Raw genomic sequence first — 21,591 nt, forward strand, 5'->3', positions numbered from 1 at the left:
GGGAGAGAGGGAGGTGGAAAGGAGACTCCTGTCCCATTCAGAGTTGTGGTCAACTCAGCCATCCCAGCAGGGCTCAGCTTCATGGTCACCACCCCCTTTTCTCCTTGTATCCCATCACTCAGCTACTCTCTGCTCTGTCAGTTCTTCCAGACCTGTCTTCCCCATCTTACTTCATGCCTCCCAACCCACTTTCCATCTCTCCTACCTCCTTGCACCATGAAAACTCCCATCCTTTAAAGTAGATCTGTTCAGTTACATGACTTCCTAACATGTAGTACGATATTGGCAGGTGGCTCCTTTCCCCTACCCTCCAGGGAAAAGTCTATTGCCTTATTAGATCCTCTGAACACCCAGCTATGATGGGCAGGTTAGAAACCATCTTACAAATGGGTAAAATGAAACCCAGAGAGAGGAAGAGACTCATTTATAGTAGACAGTGAGCCAAAAGCAAAGCCCCTGAGTCCTATACTCAGGGTTCTTTCTGTGACGCTACAGAAGCTTAATCTTATGTTAATCAAAGATAGTGTTTTACTGTCTGCATCCACTCTCACCCAGAAGAAAGTTATTTGAAAGATGGGCCCCAGACTAGAGACTGCCGGCAAACTATCAGGTGTCATTCCATGCTGACATAAAAACAGAAACTGAGAGTCGGTGTTTAGAAACTTGTATAGCAGTCTGACTGAGTTAGCTTAGGCCTGCTGAAACTAATACAAAAAGGGGGAAGGGATTTACATTTTGTATGTCTTTGAAATTTTTTATTTTTCTAGTTATATATTACCACATTTTAAAAAGTATCAGTCCAAAATGGATTGGAAATTAAAACAAAACTATTCCTTGAGGGCAGTATTTTGAGAAGTATTGTTCTAGAGATTTATTATTTTTTTAAATTTATTCATGAGAGACACACTCAGAGAGGCAGAGACATAGGCAGAGGGAGAAGCAGATGCCTTTCAGGGAACCCAATATGGGACTTGATCCCAGGACCCTGAGATCATGACCTGAGCCACTGAGCCACCCAGGTGCCCTGCTCTAGAGATTTAAATGTAGATACTTGAGCTCCATCCTGGTCTCCTCAGAGACCTCAACAAAAAGAAATTCCTGATCCAGCCAAAGGTGTCTGAAAGCCCATTTGGTAGACAGGTGATCATGACCTTCTTCAGGCTCCAGAGGGAGAGGCTCTGCTTCTCCTGACTAGCAGCCACTGAAAAGACCCATGCTCTAGTCTTGGTTCTACTATGTGCACTCTTGGGGACTCAGTTTCCCCAGTCGGAAAACCAGCGGTGTGTGTTTGTTCCAGCTGCCACAGTGGAGGCAGAGCTGGGCACAAGGAGATCCAGCATTTCTCTTTGCTTCCTCTCACTGCCTTTCCTGTCCTTCTACCTTCCTCATTAGTCGCTGCTGGCCAAGACAACCGCTGTGGAAGTGGAAGGGTCTAAAGATACTCAGAACATTTTATTTTATTATTTTTTAAAGATTTTATTTATTTATTCATGAGAGAGAGAGAGAGGCAGAGACACAAGCAGAGGGAGAAGCAGGCTCCGTGCAGGGAGCCCGACATGGGACTCGATCCTGAGACTCCAGGGTCAAGCCCTGAGCCGAAGGCAGGTGCTCAACCACTGAGCCACCCAGGGGTCCCCAGTCAGAACATTTCAAAACCTAAACTAGATAATCCCCAAAGTTCTTCCCAGCTATGCTTCTAAGATTGTGGTTGGATGGTTAGTCAAATCCCTCGTAGATTAAAATGCGTATCTCCTTTGACCCAGCCATTCCATAATTGGTAATGAACCCTAGAGACACCCTTCTAAATGTGGGTCAAAGCATCGTTTGCCCCATCCAGGCGTCTCAGCCAGACTGCTTTCCGAAGTCTGGAGACAATGTAATGTTGCCATTAGGAGAGTGGCCAACTGGCTGCATGCCGTGCATGTCTCCAGAACAAGGTAGCTGTATCTGGGCTGATAAGGGAAGATGCCAAAATATCGTCAGGCTAGGAAATAAAGCACAAAACAGAAGCATCCCATTTATTGAGGGTTGGGCTGGGGGTAGAATTCTTGGATTATCTGGGCATCTGTGGACATTTCTGGAAGGATAGGCTGCTCACACTGGCTGCCTTCGGGGAGGCTGGATTTCTGTGGAGCGTCATTTTCTATAGTGTGAGCTTTTCACTTACTCATGAATCACTTTTTCAATAGATGTAAACGGATTGCACTAAGGACAGTTTTTAAAGTGAGGTTCTACCCTATAGGCAGTTCCTGAAAACAAAAATGGCAACGTTATCTGCTGAGACTTGGGTATAGCTAAGTGCCCCCTGTGGGGAAAAGGAGGCTGATTTCTAGAACCTTCTCGACCTTCAGGTCGTTGTTTCAGGCCATCTGTCCTTGAACTTGGGGTGCTCCTTGAAGTGGGCTGCTGGCTCCCTGGCCCCCCTCCCCCAGGCTGCCCTCTCCAGGGGTCTGTACGAGACTCCTTTAGAAAGGTTAGAAATTGATTTTTTTTTTTCCCTGAAGCCCACAGGAGAATAAATTTGCTTTCATGGAAAGCAACAAAAAGATCAGTGTGCTTGAGGTAAATAGGGCTTTTTCCACACACTGCAGCTCAGCCAAGTTGCCTTTAAAGCCATATTCGTGTTAAGAATTCACCAGCCTTTGGAAAGTCAAAACTGAGCCATCAATGGGCACCTTTGTTACCTTCCACCTGAGCAGCTAAGGCTACAACACAAGAGGCTTTGAAAGAGCCTAAAATATAGCCAGAGCAAAATTATCCTGCATGAAAATATACCAGTTTTTAAACGAATGCTGTTTTGGTTTTTTGTTTGGTAGTTTGTTTTCCACAAAGCATCATTAGCTGTATAACTTTTTAATAATTAAGACACACACATGTATAATGTTTTATTTTTAAAAGGAGATGAAGTGAGGTGTAGCTGCCGTTGGAGATCTTTAGACTCAAGATTTGGGGAGGTTAATTGGTCATAGTCCAGACAAAAGCTGTATTTCTCACATGAATGTGGCAGGTAAAGCGTGAGGCCATTAGAAGGCCAGAGGGAGTGCTAAAAAGCACAACTGTAATGATTTAGCAGAAAGAAAAGCAGCTTGCCTTTGAATTTGTGCAAATAAACTGACCCCTCATAACCTCAGTCTCTTCAACTGTGAAATGGAGATCATGAGGATACTTCCTTTATGAACTTGTTGAGGAGAGTAAATAATATAATCCAGGTAAAGTGCCAGCAGATAATGAGATTCAACCCCAGTAGCCATGATGATTGTTTGCCTATTATGTGTCTGTGTGTGGTGTGCTTTAGCTACCATGGTCCTGCCAGGCCATCTCGACTACCCAGGCGTTACAGATGAGGAAGGTGAGTTTAGAGAGGTTGCCCAAGGCCACACAACTGGCTGATGGAGCAGGGATCTCTGGAACTGAGGCTGGTTCTTTCCAAGCCCAGTCTTTCTAAAAGATCCACTTTGGGTCAATCCTTTTCTACTGGATTTGGGCCCCAGCTCAGGCCTATGTGTGTGTCCTCCCTAGCTGTGTCTTGGACCTACAACTGACTTGGACCTACAACTGACTTTGGTGACAGTACCTCATAGTTGGGAACATCGAGGACCAAAAGGATTATTTGACCAAGTTCACCCTACAGGTCAGCAACCAACCAAAACCACAGTCATTTGCCTTCTGGCCTTTTCCATCACAACCTAATGCATCATACTCTTGCAAGGACTGAGCCCTTGCTACCTGAGGTGTGGAAGAGTTTCTGGAAAGGAAAGTCTTAACCATAAATGTGCTAGTCACCTTGGGGAATGCCAAACTTCTTGAACTGATCAAACGATTGGCAGCATTTCTTGGACTAGTGTTGTGAGAATATGTTCTGTTCGGCTCCATCTTGAAGATTGGGGTGCTGGAGGATGAAGAGCCAGATAATTCAGAGCCCAGCATGGCTCTGGCCATCATGGAGTTGGAGATGACCTCTGACCTCAGGACTCAGCTCAGAGAGCTGAATATTAAAAACAGCCTAGGAAATTGAATTTAACTGAAGTTGGTGGTGTCTGAAAGCAATGGTGAACTCTATTCCAGTTCCTCAACATCTAAATTTCCAGAAGATACAAACACAGCTCTTATATGAAAGCTCAGTGGTAACATGTCAACTATACTGACAAAAAGGGCTGTGCTTAAAAAGAAAAGTGTCCCCAAGTTGCTTTGCAACAGCAGCACATGATGCAGTACTTGAAGACTCAGTCTTCCCAGTTATGAAATCATGGAATTGTGTGGGTGGAACAGTGGTTTGAAGCAGAACAAGAGCAGGTTAAAAAAGATACTTTGGATGAAGCACAGCAGATGATGTGGATTTCCAGAGTGAAATCTTTCCTGGTGAGTACATGAAGCTCACAGGCAAGGGTGTTAATTTCAATGTCTTTGAGTTTGAATTAAGATAAAGTCCATTATACACACACATACTTGCACACCCATGCACATTTTAATTTGGGGCAGGGTTACCGTTGGCTGGGGAATCAGGTCTCCTAGCAGAAAATCACTACACAATTTCAGATAGGCTAAAAGATCTTTTGGGACAAGCACCAGACTCAAACTCAATTCTGGGGGTGACTCTGCTGCTTACTTGTACTATATGGTCTCAACTAAGGTCAACCAGTTATTCCACAGGTGCCCTAGGCTATTTGAGTGACACATCCGTTTACCTTGCCTCATCTCCTCTCCACAGGTACCATTTCAGCTACTCTAAGGTGTTTGTTTATGCCTCATCTTTTAAAATAAAGCACTGGGGTGCACCTGGGTGGCTCAGTTGATTAAGTGCCTCTCTCTCTCTCTCTCAAATAAATGAATAAACCTTAAATAAAATAAAATAAAATAAAGAAATGCTATAAAAGCAGAGGTCACAAACTCCAGTGCCTGGAGAGGTCTGATAGGAACATAAATGAGAGTGGGGACTGGGGAGCAGGCGTACACAAGGGGAGTGGTGGGGGCTTGGATAAGCTAGAGAGCTCAGGCCAGGTTCCAAGGAGGTAGCTGCCACTCGGCTCCCATCAAATTTACCCTGTGGGAGTACCTGGCTAGCTCAGTCAGCAAACCATGTGACTCTTAATCTTGGGGTTGTAAGTTTAAGCCTCATGTTGGGTGTAGAGAGTACTTAAAAATAAAATTAAAAAAAAATTTACCCTGTGGGACTGTGGGTCCAATTTCGACTGATCTTCCACTTTTTAAAAAGAAATTGAGAAGCTAGATATTTTGAGGAAATAAACCTTGGGTTTTTTTTTTTTTAATGTTAAGCTACAAATTCAAAAAAATTAAAGTAAAAAGAAAGTATTTTTAAATTTTTTTAAAAAGATTTTATTAACTTATTCAGAGAGACACAGAAAGAGAGAGGCAGAGACATAGGCAGAGGGAGAAGCAGATTCCATGCAAAGAGCCCAATGTGGGACTCGATTCCGGAACTCCAGGATCACATTCTGAGCCAAAGGCAGATGCTCAACTGCTGAGCCACCCAGGCATCCCAAAGAAAGCATTTTAAATGTATGCAGCCAAATAGGTTTACCTATTGGCTGGAATTGATGTTCTAGCTATCAATTTATATAGTCTCAATTAGATATTAAGGTTATTTCCAGCTCTAATTGTCTGCAATTCTAAACATTTGCTGGGTGAATCTTTGAGCAGATAGCTTGACCTCTCTGGGGCTATTTTCTTATCTGTGGAATGAGGATATTAATTATTCCTTAGTCTATCCCCCCAAGTTATTATGAAACTCTAGCAAGATATTAAAAATACCTTGCAAATTATAAGGCGTGGCAATTATGAACAATTATCAAAACTTCAAGGGAAATGACCCAACCCAGAGAAGATAAATAAGTGAAAAAGGAAATGTCAGCAAGGTCTACAGTGCCTTACATTTGTATTTCAATAAACATTAGATCATACTGAGCAGGCCAGAGAAAGACCTACCCTTCCATCCGGAGTCCTGGGACCAGAATAGGGTGGAGCCTCCCCCATCAGGACTGGCCACACATCAAAAAATTCCTAGGAATGAGAAAGACAATAATTACAGTCTTGAAAATAGGTCAGGGAAAAAAGATTAAGAAAAGAAGACCCACCTATATGAGTCACCTATCACTGAAATTTGGAAGGTGGGAAAAGTTCATTGAAAACTAAGCTTGGAAGGGATGCAAAGTTCATTAGTGTCAGAGGATGTTGGTCATGTTTGTGCTTCAAGATATTGTTGAACTAAGCATGTCTAATCATTAAGCAATAAGTAAGAGCTGAGTTGGAGCACCTTAATGCTCTCCATGCTGTGGAAGTCAACATGAGAAAGAAATTGGGCTCTCTATGTCTAAAAAGTCGCTAAGCATGCTAAGCATGTGACCAAAGGTTTAGTTAAAATGATGTCCTCTGCAGGATCATTTATAGTTGTGGAAAGTTAAGAACAACCTAAGTGTCCAATAAGAGGGGACTTATGAAACAATTATGGCACCTCTATTAACTAATGCTACAGATGTCTATATGTTGATTAAAAAGGTGTCCTTGCTGCATTGATGAGTGAATAATGTGAGGTAACAAAAAATATAGATCATGTAACTTCAATGCTTAATTTCACATAGAAAATCCTCTCAAAGAATTCACAACAAAGCATCATAACTGGTTTTCTCTAGGTAGTTGCAGTGAGACTCTATTTAGCAATTTTTCTGTAATAAAATTAATTGCTCTTGAAATCAGGAAAAAACATCTTGCCTAAATAAGAAAGAAAAAACAATGGTGCCAAAAATGGACAGATAGACCTGTAGCTGGGCTCCAACAAGAAAAGTTTTTTTGCCATAAAACAACTGGCAAAGGTACAGATAGGGAAGAGAGAAAGGGCCAGCTAAGGCACCGCATGGACACACAGCCTCAGAAAAAACTGGGACACTGCAACAAGCTCTTCCTTGCCACTTGCCTGCTGGTTTTCCTGGGCCTGGCACAGGAGACCTCCATGCTTCACTGCCCTCTCTGTTCATTCATCTGTTCCTGCTTAGGTACAGTGATCTGTTAGTGTTGGGTCATCATAGATAGGATGCTAAGCCCTTCTGCTTTTGGCCTCTTTCTCATTTGAACATAGTGGGTTACTATTCTAATATCATCCAGAGCACAAGCAGAAGAAAGTCATCATGAAATTCAAACTCCATGTCCTCAACCTTCTGCCCAGTTGGACTCTTTGTCTTGACTACACAACAGGAAGAAATTAAATTCTGGGTGAAAATGTGAAGAGGGAGTCTGTGTAAGCCCCACAATATATTTGCTGCTAGATGTACAGAGACAAATAAGGCAGAGTTCATGCCCTGGGGGAACCTGCTATCTCTTGGAGGAGACAATCAAGTACTCAAGTAAATATATCAGGTAGACAGGGTAAGAACCAAAACAGGAATGGAAAAAGAACAAAAATGTTAGAGGAGCCCAGAAGAAAGGCAAATACATCAGGCTGACAGCCTTTGTGTCAAACACTGAGTGGGTTTGAAGATTGCCCCAGAGAGAAGCAGAGGGGTTGGGCAGAGAGTGGGGCGTATTCAGGCTTGTCTTCCTCATTCTCAATCTCTCTCCTTTCTTTTATTTCTAAACAGCTTTATTGACATGTAATTCACATGCCATATAATTCACCCAGTTGAAATATACAAGTCAGTGGTTTATTGACTTCTTTCATAATGTCAATAGCTCAGATAAGAGCTTAGCTACCTGAGGGGGCAAGTCGTTAGAATGATTATGTGCAGGCCAGCCCACTTCTAATTGCTAGATTGTTCCATATTTGGGGGATGACTAAGTCAGAATATTCTTGTTTAAATGTGACTTTCCTTTTTGAGAGAGAGTTCAGGAGAAACAGAATACAACCACACACAGTAGCCCACACCTGGAGTCAGATCCTTTAAGGTGTGAGCACCTTTTGAGTTCAACTATTCAGAAATTCTTTTGATTAAGAAAGAACAATTCATTTGTATTAATTCATTCATTTGCTACTTCCTGAAGGTGTGTCAAAGGACTTATTGCTGGACTAGGCAATATTTAGCAAAGTATTTGGTTCATAAGTATGCAGAAGTCAAATGGATATCTACACTAGAATCAGAGGTTCCCTAAAATCAATAGATAGCCCACCTGCAGCAAAAATCACATACAGAACTATTTTAAAAATCAGAATAATAAACCCATGAGTATATGGAAATATGGTATATGATAACATGGCATATCAAAATGGTAGCATTTTAAAACAGTGGAGAAAGGGTAGACTATTCTCTAACTGGAGAAAAATAAGTGAGGGACAACGTTTACCCCTACCTCAAACCATACACATTCATAATTTAAAGATGAATGAAAGATTAAAATATATTAATCAAAGCATATCAGATTATTTCAGATTATCTTTATAATATTAATGTTGGGGAAGTCCTTCTTAACAGAATCCAAAACTCAAGTGTCCCATATATATGGTTACTTGATTGATGACAGAGGTGCATTAGAGAAGGATGATATTTTCAAGAGGACAGTGGAGAAAGAATGGTCTTTTCAGTAAATGGTGCTGGGTCAACTGGATCTCCATTTGGAAAAAAGTTAATATTGACCCTACTGCACACTGTACATTTAAAAAATTCCAGGTAGATCATAGAGCTACATGTGAAAGTTAAAACAATGAAATTTTAGAGTTAACATAGTTGAGTATCTTTATTCCCTTGGGGCCAGAAAAGATTTCTTAAATAGGCCACAAAAGTCAATAACCATTAAAAAAAAAGATTGATAAATTGAACTACATTATAATTCAGAATCTACATTCATCAAAACATACTATTAAGAGAATGAAAACACAGAGTGGGAGAAGATATTTAGAATGTGTGTATTCCACAGAAAACTCATTTCTAGAATGTATAAAGAATGCCTACAAATCCTAAGATTAAAAAGGACAAAAGAATTTTCAAAATGGAGAGAGACTGGAATAGGTACTTCTTTTGAAGATATCCATGTGGTCAATAAACAAGAAAAAGTGTTCAACCTCATCAGTCATTAGGGGGGTTTATGTTAATACCCAATGAGATAATACCCACATGCCCACCAATATGGCTAAGATTAATAAGACTGGCAATAACCACATGTTGGGAGGAAACACTCATACATTGCTAGGGAGAGTGTAAAATAATTTTGAAAATCAGATGGGCAGTATCTGTTAAAACTAATACCCAGAAATTCTACTCCTAGGTAAACATCTAACAGAAATGGGTACAACTGTGTAGCAAAAGATATGTACTACAATGTTCATAATAGCACTTGACGGGATGAGCACTGGGTGTTATTCTATATGTTGGCAAATTGAACACCAATAAAAAATAAATTTATAAAATTATTATTTTTTATTTTTTTATTTTTTTTTTATTTTATGATAGTCACAGATTGAGAGAGAGGCAGAGACACAGGCAGAGGGAGAAGCAGGCTCCATGCACCGGGAGCCCAACTTGGGACTCGATCCCGGGTCTCCAGGATCGCGCCCTGGGCCAAAGGCAGGCGCCAAACTGCTCCACCACCCAGGGATCCCCTAAATTTATAAAATTAAAAATATATAGCAATATTCATAATAGCCCAAACCTGAAAACTCAAATGCCCATCAAGAGTAGAATGAATAAATACTTTGAGGATTATTCCTATAATGCAACATCCCATAAGAATGAAAATGAATGAAATAATGCTATGTGGAATAATAAAGATGGATCTTACAACCAAAATGTTGAGCAAAAGGAGCTAGATACAAAAGAATATGTATTTGTATGATTCTGTATACAGGAGGTTGAAAAACAGGCAAAACTAACATGGCATTAAAGGTGAGTGATAAGGAAGTTCTATGCAGGGTGAAAGCCAGAAAGAAGTTGCCAACTTCAGGAATTCTCAGAAAATGCCCTCGAAGGTGGGTATAAACCTTCCCCATGGTTTGTGGAGCTCACAGCCTACCTGCGACTTCTTTAATGAAGTCATTAAAGGCCATAGTGGTCACTTTCAGGGGGGAGGGTATGGAAGTTAATGGAAACGGGTAAGCAAGTGGCTTCTGAGGCATTAGTAATGTTCTATCTCTTAATCTTGTGGTTACATGAGGAGACTCTCTGTACAATTCATTGACCTAGTCACCTGTAATTAGTGCTCATCTCAGTATATATGTTATATTTCAACATAAAGGCTTATTAAAAAGAATCCACATGTACTAATGTGGGAAGATGTTCACAAGACATTAAGTTTAAGAAAAAAAAGCAAACTATCAGGAAATGTGATCCAGCATTTATCAAACATTTCCTCAGAAGAATCTGACTCAAGTCTGGGAACCTCTGGACTAGACCCAAAGTCTTTTCCAACTCCAGATTCTGCAATTCATTGAATCATCAAACTAAATATTTGGAGGGTCTGCATTGGTCAGTGCACCACACTCAGCACACGGCCCTACAAAAATGAAACTGACAGGAATCGTGGATCGTGGCTCTTTAGGATAATAGATCACAAGTCTAGATAACTCTGGAACTCTATTTCAAGGCAGAAAATGATTAGCTGCAGGAAGCAGAGACAGGTAGAGAAAGGAAAATGGGGGAACTGATTGGGTTGAAAACCTGGCTGAAAAATATTGCAGGGGTTGTAGAAGTCTCGGAATCCTTAGCTTCTACAGATCTGCCCCCTGAGTATCCAGAGGGCCAGTTCCAATCATTTGCCTCCACTTCAACTGCCCTGGTGAGCTGTAGGCTTGACAAACCATGGGGAAGGTTTGGGTGCAATTCTAATTCATGAGGTTGGCAACTTTCTTCTTTCTGGTTTTCACCCTATGTAGAACCTCTTTATCACTCCCCGTCACCATCTCATCAAGCTTTCTTTTGTCACGGACCAGGGAAGACCAGGTTGTTTTCACTCACTCGTGCCCTGGTCAACTTTTCCTCTTTAAAGTTTGGTACATCACTCTTCAGTATAAAAGACTTCAATGTGAAGACCTTTTTGCAACTAGCCACATCCTCCCTGCCTCTTCCCTATGAACTGAATGTGCAACACAAGTCTAGGCTCCGCTGTATATTTAATCTGTTCTTGGAGATGTCTGTTTCTAAAGCCCTCTCACCTTCTGCTTGGTCATGTCTAAGAGTCCCACAGAATATCTGTCACAGTTGAGGAAGGCCCGGACTGTGTACAGGGCCTTGTGGAACTGCCTCTCGATGTCTGTAAGCTCTTCAAAGACTTTGCTCCCAGACCACAGCAGTATCTTAACAAAGCACAAAAACATAGTCAAAGTTTTTGAGACACAAAGCAGTGGTTCACAATAACCCCAAGACAGAGACAGGATAATTATCCCCATTTTACAGATGGAGAAACTGAAGTCCAGAGAGCTGAAATATTGGATCCAACTCTTTCCATTTCTTTTGTTTCACAGATTGTTTGATAAGAATAATAATAACAAATATTGATTGAACACAAGTGTTCTACATGCATTATCTCATTTACTATTGATAATAATAATAATAATAATAAGCCTCATTTTTCAAATGGGAGAGACTGAAGCTTAGACAGGGGAAGTGGTCGTAGGGTCTTAGGGCTTGTAAATGGCTTAATAACTTAATCTAAGTTGCCTGACTTGAAAACTGTGCATATAATAATTCTGGGATACAGCTTTAGTGTCTACCTTACTAACACTAGGGATGTTGGGCAGACACTCTAGGATGGTTCCCAGGCACTTTTATCACCACAGCCTTTCCAGCCTGACCACATCAATGCTTCAGTAAAAAGACATGGTCAGTCCATTCCCTTGAACCAAGCCCCTTACCTGGCCACGCCGAGTCTCGCAATTGTGTAGGTAACTCAGGTGGTATACCTTCATGATTAGGTTTGCAAAATTGAGGTACTTGAGAAGAATCTGGAAATCAAACAGCACAAGGGGAAATAGGTGAGAAGAAGAAATTCTTCCTCTGGCCACTTCTACCTTCAGCAAATATTTGAATACTTTAAAAGCATCAGAGGCAATTTGAGCAGATGGATCATGGAATGCTGACTCATAAAATGTTGCATTGTTAGAATGTAAAACTCATAGAATGTAGAATGTCAATGTTCACAGGATGTATTAATAAAAAATCAGTATTATTTATTGAGTTTGCAGTCCCTGTGATAAGTCATTTAGGTATGTTATCTTATCTGATCATCACAAGTACCCCGAGAGATGGATGTAAAACTAGGCCCATTTTACAGATAAGAAAACTGAAGTTTAGGGGTGCCTGGCTGGCTCAGTTGGTAGAGCACCTGACTCTTGAGCTCAGGGTCCTGAGTTCAAGCCCCATGTTGGGAGTGGAACCTACTTAAAGGAAAAACAAAAACAAAAACAAACAAAAAAACCCTGAGGTTTAAAGAAATTAAGTAACTTGCCCAAGTCAAACAGCTAGGTATTTGCAGAGCCAGGACAATTATCTCTACTCCTAGCTCTGGACCCCAACATCCTAACCATTACCCTGTCCTGCCTCCCTTAGAAAGCATGAGATTAACCCCCTTATCTTACAGATGGGGAAACCAAGGCCAGGTCAAGTAACAAGGCTTGGAGAACTTCAGAAATTGGGAGAATGTGCTAGCGTGGCCACCCCAGCAGTTTCTGAAGCATTCTTACCTCTTCATCTCTCTTGGTGAAGTGGGGCTCGTCCACTTTATTAACAGCCATGATTACTGCCACTACGTCCTTCCCATTCATTATGGGGGAAGCCAAGATGTTCTTGGTCTGGTACTCAGTGAGGGTGTCCACAAAGTCACAGAAATGCTCATCCTGAAGGAAGACAGAGACAGGCATGGGTGGCTAGAAGAAGAGCAAAGATAGTAAACCAGCCCAGAGCCCCATGTGCCCATGGTAGGAGGTGGGAGGAAGGGTATCACTATTATCTTGTTGACAAGAGAGTTAAGATATTTCCATCTACTTCTTTCAGCAAGAGTAAAGCCATCAGGGGTGATTTCTGCCCTGGAAGCCTCCAATTTCCAGTAGGAGAAAGTCTGAGATACAACTTACTAAGGACTGTGAAGGGGATACGATCAAAGCCCTGTGGAAACCTGAGGATGGGGAGACTGATTTTGCCTGGGGAGTGAGGGCTAGAGAAGGTTCTCTTGAGTGGATGGTGGTTAGCCAAAATAGAAACTTGAGTGAGAAAAAGACTTTAGTGAGTATAATAATCACCACTGTTAGCAGGTATCACGTGTGGTGCTTTATGTGCATCAACTCACTTTAATCTTATGAGATGGGGGCTGCTAGTAGCCCATTCTTTACAAAGGGAAACTGAGACTCAAGCAGGTTAACATGACATACTCTCTGTTTGTGTGTGTGTGTGTGTGTGTGTGTGTGACTCCAGAACCTGCCCTCAGCTCTGCTGTCTTTAAGGGAAGCCTCGGTGAGGTTAGACCTGCATTTTGGTCATCAAACAAAAGAATTTGGTACTGGGGCATCTGGGTGGCCCAGTCACTTAAGTTCTGCTTCGGCTCAAGTCATAATCCCAGGGTCCTGGGATCAGCCCTACATCAGGCTTCCTGCTGAGCCAGGAGCCTGCTTCTCCCTCTCCCTCTGCAGCTTGCTCTGCTCCTTCCCCTGCTTGTGCTCTCTCTCCCTCTTTCTCTCTCTCTCTCTGTCAAATAAATAAATAAAATCTTAAAAAAAAAAAAAGAATTTGGCACTTCCAGCTTGTTGAGCAATTCTAGCACAGCACGGTCTGTCCAATGGGTATCCCTATTCTGCAGATCTTCATGGAAGCCCCATTGTATGGCAGGCCTTGTGCTTGAGTGCTGGGGATACTAAGGTTCAGGCCAGCTCACAGTCAAATCAATAATAGTAATACAGGACACAGGGCTTGGCTCAAAGCTGTGAGAGTACAGAGGAGTACACATCCCGACTCCCCCCACCCCTAAAGCAGCCTGGGAGGCCAGCACAGGGCAGTGGTCAGAAAGAAGAGACAGAGCATGAATTGTCTTAAATCCAAAAGAATCCACCTTTCAGTTTCTTGGTAGCACTATGAATTTTGCTGACCATAGGCCTTGCTTGGTACACAAGCCAGCCCAAATATGCACAGTTCATGCTGTTCTGAGAAAGGACGTGTATTTTTCATAGAGCTGATTCACATAGCTTTTCTAGGATTGGGTGTGCAGAACCTTTCCCACAATTGAGAAATTCAGAGCGTAATGCTCTGCATCTTTGGCTTTTTTCCAGTTGGAGTGGGATTAGACAGGCAACAGCCGTGTTGTCAGTGAAGATGTCTCAAACCAGGTTAAGAGTACAGTAATTAAGAGACACCTGTAGGGCTCTGCTTGAATTAGCATCAGAAGATTAAGCAAAATCTCTAAAGAGGCATTAGCCATGAAGGGTTTTCCATGTCTTTCTCTAAGGACACTGATAAATCCCTAAACACAGGCCTGGGTGGGGCATGCTCAAATTCATTTCACGAAGTCAGCTCAGTCTTGCAATATTCACTTCTATCAAGGAAAGCAACACTTGGGCCTTACCTACATCTGAAACAGATGTTACTAAGCCACCAGAACCGTCTTTCCCACTGAGAATTCCAGAACTCTCTCACAAATAACACAGCTGCCGACTGACTGGTGTTTGCAGAATCATTGCCATCCTTGTATTTTCATGTCACAGAACCTCAGATTATCAGAAGCAGAGGGGGCCTTAGCAGCCATTTAGCTCAAACTGTTTATTTTAAGGTCTGGGAATCAGATGCCCAGCTTAGGGAAAACCCAGAGTCATTCACTCATTCAGTTAGCATTCGTGGAGTACGTTTATGCTGGACACTGATCTAGACTCTGAGGTTACAGCAGCAAACAAGGGAGTGAACAACGCTGAGGGCTGATGTTTCAGGGGAGCCAGGTGGATGGAACGCATTCCAAGCAGGGGGCACAGAGAATGCAAAGGCCAGGAGAGGGCAGTGAGTTGACCCATCTGAGAAACAGAAAGACCAGCATAGCTGAAGCACAGCGAGGGAGAGGCAGAGTGGAGGGCTAGGAAGTCTGACAGGTGGTCAGGGGCCCCATGCGGCTGAGCCTTGGAGGCCACTGTAAAGAATTTAAATTCTATTCCAAAAATAAATAGATAAATAAATAAATAAATAAATAAATAAATAAATAAATAAATAAATAAAATTCTATTCCAGTGCAGCACAAGATGGCTTCTCATTCCTGAAAACCCCAATTCCTCTTTTCAAACCTTCATGGGGCCAAGCTCCATTGTGTCCCATGGTGAGACCTTGTTTATGGAGCAATAGTGATGTATGCAGCCCCAAGCCTGACGACTTAATCTATTATCTCATTAACTCACACATCAGCGCTGTCACATAGAACCATCACATAGACAGTTCCCTTGCTGGTAAGCGAGACAGCCATTCATTCACTGGTTTATATACTGATACACTGACTGACTCATTCATTCATTCATTCATTCATTCATTCATTCATATTTGCTGAGCATAGGCTCTGTGAGAAGTATTGGATATGCCAAGACCAATAAGAAAGAAGAGGTTGTTCTCACTGGGTTCTTCCAGGATACTGGGAACATCATGCAAAACTTGAACCCACAGTTCAAACCATAACATGAAGGATGTCCCCACAGGATGGGTGACAGGGAGAGAGGGACTTGTTCTCTTGGGCTTCGGGGGGTCAATTTGTACATTATCAGTAGTTTGAAGATTCTCTGAGCCTTGGTTTGCCCTTTGGTAAAATCAGAGTGTTGGAGTGGGTCCTCCTTGAGGTTTTCTCCTAGTCTAGAATGCTGGGTTCTGGGGGTCCCCCATGCAAGGAAGGACAATAGCTGTGAGAGTCTCTGGAAATGTGCTCTCAGGTTCAGTCTTGAGAAATGGGAATGGTCGTGTGTTGGAAAAACTCCCAATTCTCCTTTCGTCTCACACTAGGAACACACTCACACCACTCTGACACCAGATATGTAGGTGTCTCTCCCACACCGACCAGTTATCTGACCCCAGCTGACTATCCAACAATTCAGTTCAGTTCTGAACCCATCTATCTGGAGTCAGCATCTCACCCCACAGGTTGAGTTCAATCCCACAAAACTGCCCCCATTGGCATTTCACATCCCAATTATAAGTCCCAGTTTGTCACCTATGCTTCTGACTGGTTGGGTATAGCAGGGTCCCAAGACCCCCTCCTTGGGTTTGATAATTTGCCAGAACAGCTCATGGAATGCAGGGAAATACTTACGTTTACAGGTTTATTGTATAATAAAGGACAGGATAAAAGATATAGATAAGCTTTCATATAAAGAGATATATAAGGTGAGATCCAGAAGGCTCTTGAGAGCAGGCGCTTCTGTCCCCTAGAGTTGAGGTGTGCCATCCTCCTGGCACATGCATGTGTTCACCAACCCAGAAAGTCTCTGATGTTTCAGATTTTTATGGAGACTTTATCACACTTGCATGATTGATTATTAGCTCCATTTCCAGCCCATCCCCTTGTTGTCAGAGAATGGGGAGGTGGGCTGAGGGTTCCAAGTTTCTAATCATGACTTGATCTTTCTGGTGACTGGCTTCATCCAGGAGCCCAAAAGTCACCTCATTAGAACAAAAAAACCATCTAACATATTGGAAATTCTAAGGAATTTAGAAGCTCTGTGTCAGATGCTCCTATTACTCAGGAAATGATAAGAGTCTCAGGAGCTCTGTGTCAGGAACCAGGACAAAGACCAAATAAATACTTCTTTTTATAAATCTCAATATCATAGCCAACTGGGCAAGGACCATCATTTATTAATTCACACAATAATTTGTAATGAGTACCCACTCTGTTCCAGGCCCTGGACTAGGATCTGGGGACCAGTGGTGAATAAACCAGACAGGAATAGGCAGGCCTTGTGGGCTTTCCTAAGGAGAAAGGATGAAGAATAAAACACACAAATATTGAAGGGCTAGCGGGGTTGCCAGATTTAACAAATAAACACAAGATGTCTAGTTAAATTTGAATTTCAAGTAAATACTTTTTAAACCACAAGTATATCCTAAATATTGCATGGGACGTACTTATACTGAAATATTGTTCTTTGTTTATCTAAAATTCAAATTTTACTGAGAATCCCATATTTCATCTGGAAACCCAAATGGCAAGTCTTCCTGAAGAGATCCCAAGTTTAAGCAGGAATTTGCTAGGACATGGGGAGTTATATTACAACCCTGGGGAGATTCTTCATTCATTGTTTCACATTTCAAAAATCCAGTGATTGTAACCATGCCCCAAGTTTTTTGAGGGTGCTGAAGGCTATCACTTTTTTATGTTGCAGGATCAACCCAGACCTGAGTCTATACCATCTTCCTTCTCCTCCACCTAGCCTCCAGTCACTCTCCAGAGTCCCGAACAGAGCAAGATTTCTCTAGAAGGGAACAAACACAGGCAAATAGTAGGTACCAAGGCTTACTATCCTGGATGAACTTCACCCTCAGGCCTGAGTCACCAACCAGGGAGACTGACCCAGGCTTGAAAGCTTCCAGGTAAGTGCAGACATTACTTCCAGAGTGAACTTTGGGCTTGAGCAGGAAATATTGGGTGATCCCTTAGCACAGGGGCTCAGCAAACTCTTGCACTAGGGTACGTTAGCATCAGAGCACCAGCCTAAATGCTCAGTCCTTCAACACCAGAATCTACAGAAACTGTCAGCACCTCTCTTCTGTTTTTCCCACTGAAAGCTCCAGAAGGGCAGGACTGGATTCTTCTCCAAATCCCACCACAGACCCAGTACAGCATCCATCCCTTAGAATAGATCCTTAGCAACAACAAAATAATAATAATAATAACAACAAGGAGCAGGAGCTGCCAATAGGAGCCACTACAATGTGCCAAGAACTTTGCTAGATGAGAAATATTTCTCTCCTTTGATCCTACAACAACACTGTACAGTAGGTATTCTCACCCCATTTTATAAAATAGGAAGTGAGCCTAGACGGCTCAACAATATGCCAAGGCACTGGTCTAAGAAAGTTACAGAGTCATGATTCACACCCAGATGTGACCTCAAGGCTTAACCTCTTAATTCTCTGCCATATGAATTGAAATGACCACTGGTAAACAGCACCTAGTTCAATGCCCTCATTTTACAGATAAGGAAGAAGGATAGAATAGCAGAGCAGTGGAAAATGTGGGCACAAGGCCAGAGTGCCTGGGTTCAAATACCTGCTCCACCACTTTCTGTCAGAGAGGCTCTGGGCAAGTTATTAACCTTTCTGGGTTTTTGCTTCACCATCTGTGAAACAGGGATAATCAGTTATGTCATAAGACTGTGGCAGTCCATGTTGGCTACAATTCAAGTCCAGAGAGAGTTGAAGGGACAACAGATTCCAGTCCCATTGAAAGCCTCCTGGAGGCAGAACCATCCCCCCCACCCTTGGATGTCCAAGGGGAAACAAGGGACAGATAAACCCCATGGAAGATCCAGCCCAGTGTATTTCAAAGAAAACTATCTCCCATGGAGGTTGGAGTCTGTGCTTTTTATCTTGCCAAGGAACCCAAGTCCAAAAGATAACCTGCTTGAATTCCTGGATTTGTGGATGTGAAGTCCTGGCTCTGCCCTAACTCGTTGGTCACTTTGGACAAGTCCCTTCTCAAGCTCTCCTGACTCTAGACTCCTCAGCCATTAAATAAGGCAGTTGGATGAGATAATCTCTGAAGCTTCCTCTCTCCCCTCTTAACCTTATGACCCCTAATATGAAATAAGGCCAGAGGTAAGGTGAGCAAAGTCACAAAATGTCCAGGCTGCATCTTGGAAATTCCTAAACACAGGCTCCTGGTTTGGTCAGTGCTGCTCACCAGGTTTTGGCCCTGCTATCACAGAGCAAACATTTTGGGCACAACAGGAGTTAAAGGAATTAAGTATAATTACTTGATGGTACATTTTTTAATGCTAAGTGTTTACCGAGCCTCTGCTTTGTGCCAGACATTTGCTGGGATAAAGTGGAGAATAAGACAGGCATGGTCCCTGGCCCCCAGGCTTATTATAATAAATGATTTTAGGAAGGAAACTGTAACAGAGGGGTCTGGGAGGGCCTCCTGGAAGAAGTGACCTTTAAGTTGAGATCCAAAGGATAAGTAGGAGTTGGGCCAGGGGTAGAGACCCATGTGGAGAGCTGTATGAAGTGCTTTGTCCTGGTGATCAAAGAGGTCTTTATCAGAGCTGCCAGCAGAATCCCACAAACACTAGACTCAGAAACAAAAGTCAAGTGCTTAACCAAGTGGCACTGTTAACATTTCCAGTAATGAGACAGACATCCATCATACGTCTCCTAACGAATAACCACAATATCACCTCTACAATACTTCTGAGAGAAACATACCACCTGAATCTAATCATGAAGACACAGACAAAGCCCAAATGGAAGGACATTTCTACAAAGTATTTGGCCTGTACCCTTCAAAAAAATCAGCATTGTGGAAAACAAGACAGACCAAGGAACTGTTTCAGATTTGAGAGGACCAAAGAGATAGTGCTATCTGGGGGTAATTGAGGCAACTGGCAAAAACTGAATCTGGACTATTTATTTGAAAATAGTAGTGCATCAATGCTACATTCCCTGAATTTGATCACTGCACTGCAGAGACGGTAAAAAAAATGTCCTTGTTTTGGAAATATGCAGCATGTTGTCTGCTATGGACTCCCAAATGGGTCAGAAAAATGGAGCGATAAAGCAAATGTGGCAAGGAATGAACTCGGATGAAAGACATATCGTTGTCTGTACTATTTTTTAAGCTCTTCTGTTAGCTTTGGATTTTTTTTTCCAAATAAAATTGTATAAATAAATAAATTAAGAGAAGCACCAAACTTTCACCATCCCAGTATTGATGGCCAGCAGCTCTCTCCCCTCACTTGAACCCGCCCAGGACCCCAGGGAATAATGCCTCCCTGCGCCCCTTCTCATTGGGGAAGAGAGTACCTCTTCTGTGTTGACGACGTTGGCGATCTTTTTAGAGTGCGCAACGTGACCCACCACACCCATGTCCAGGGGGAACACAATCTCTGAGTCGGGCGCCACCAGGCATTCCTCAAGGACAGCATCCTTGTGGACATTGAAGAGCCGGGTGGCTAGCTCTGCGATGCCATTTCGGACCCTGTACATGAACAGGCTCATGCGGTCTGCCTGAAGGAGGAAGCACAACTTCTTCATGACATTGAAGATGCATCTCTCGGCCTGCAAATTCTCCTGGAAGTCTCGCAGGAGGTCAAAGATGATTTCACTCTCCTCCACACTGCTCAGCAAGTGGTAGTTGCTGAAGTCCACCGCTGCCTCCTTGGCCCCCAGCATGTCTGAGATGACCTTGGCCCGGTAGCGGAGGTTGTAGTACTGTTTGGCAAAGATAATATTCGAGTCCAGGAACTTCTCCACTTGCTCTGCCGTCACCTCACCCATGACTGGAATCCCGCTGGCTACTTCCCAGGAGAGCCTAAAGCTGGCCTGCCCAGGGAAGGTCTATAGTTGGGGGCAAGACAGAGTCAGGAGGTGTTTTGTTCCCACCTGGGCTTCTGTGGGATGTGGCCACTACGGCTATAGAGGTGAGGCACAGAGCTCGGGCTCAGGAGATTAAATTATTAATATTTCCTGAGAACAAGGATTATGAGGATCAAGAGGGTTCCAGATGCTGCCAGGCCCCAGACGGGAGAAGGTGAGCGTTTCCTTTTCACCTTGGCCTAACAGCTGAGAAGGAATTTCTGGACAGAGCAGGAGGTGGGCAAAACAAAAACCAGGGGCAGCCCGGGTGACTCAGTGGTTTAGTGCCGCCTTCAGCCCAGGGCCTGATCCTGGGGACCCGGGATCGAGTCCTACATTAGGCTCACTGCATGGGGCCTGCTTCTCCCTCTGCCCGTGTCTCTGCTTCTCTCTCTCTCTCTCTTTGTGTGTCTCTCATGAATACGTAAATAAAATCTTAAAACAAAAACCAAAAAAACCAAAAAAAAACACCCCAAGGCAGAGGGCAGCACAGGACCAACTGCTACTACCGGAGGTGTGTTTTCTCTGCCCTGCAGGGTGTTTTTCTTCAGTGTTTGACACAGAGGCCTACTTATGCTGTTGAGATTCGTTCAGCTTCTCCTGGAGAATTGGAAGACCTAACGACCCTGGGCCTGCTTTCTACTGGAATGGCCAGAGCCGAGAGGAACTGCCCACCCAGCCCCCAGCCCCCCTGGCCATCACCCCTACCCTTCTGTGCCCCCTTTCCCAGGGACCCCACAGTCCAGCTTCACTGTGCCAGCTCGCCAATCCGCCTGCTTCCCTGTGTTCGGTGCGGCTCTGGCACCTAATGGGCCCCGATTTCAGAATCTGCATCAAAGCCTTTCCCAGTTTTAGATTTCAACGACCCCTTAACTGTAGAATTTGAGGTGCCCTCAGAAAAATAACGCCATTCATACTTTTTCTTTCATTACAAAACACATGTTCACTGTAGAAAATACGCAAAGAAGATCATTAAAGTCCCCCATAATCTTGCTACTCAGAGGTAACCTCTAGTGAGCATTTTCGTTTCTGTCCTTTCTGTAGAGGCTTACCTTTAAAATCTATTTCCCTTGATGGCACCTCCCCCCCCACCCCCTATCCTTCTCTTGATACTTTAATGTGGTTTTTCTGG

At 43.0% G+C, this 21,591-nt stretch overlaps 1 protein-coding gene across 1 annotated transcript in view; it reads right to left on the bottom strand.

Annotated features, from left to right (window-relative positions):
- The window catches only part of PDE6A (phosphodiesterase 6A), a 59,042-nt gene extending 38,661 nt beyond the window's left edge, over positions 1-20,381 (bottom strand). Inside the window, 5 exon segments of the mRNA XM_055325423.1 lie at positions 5,944-6,018; positions 11,090-11,230; positions 11,789-11,878; positions 12,617-12,769; positions 19,908-20,381. Of these exon segments, the coding sequence (XP_055181398.1) occupies positions 5,944-6,018; positions 11,090-11,230; positions 11,789-11,878; positions 12,617-12,769; positions 19,908-20,381 (933 nt within the window).
- Positions 20,382-21,591: the final 1,210 nt, after the last annotated feature.

This window comes from Nyctereutes procyonoides, unplaced genomic scaffold (assembly GCF_905146905.1).
Source record: "Nyctereutes procyonoides isolate TBG_1078 unplaced genomic scaffold, NYPRO_anot_genome, whole genome shotgun sequence".
Taxonomy (NCBI): Eukaryota; Metazoa; Chordata; class Mammalia; order Carnivora; family Canidae; genus Nyctereutes; species Nyctereutes procyonoides.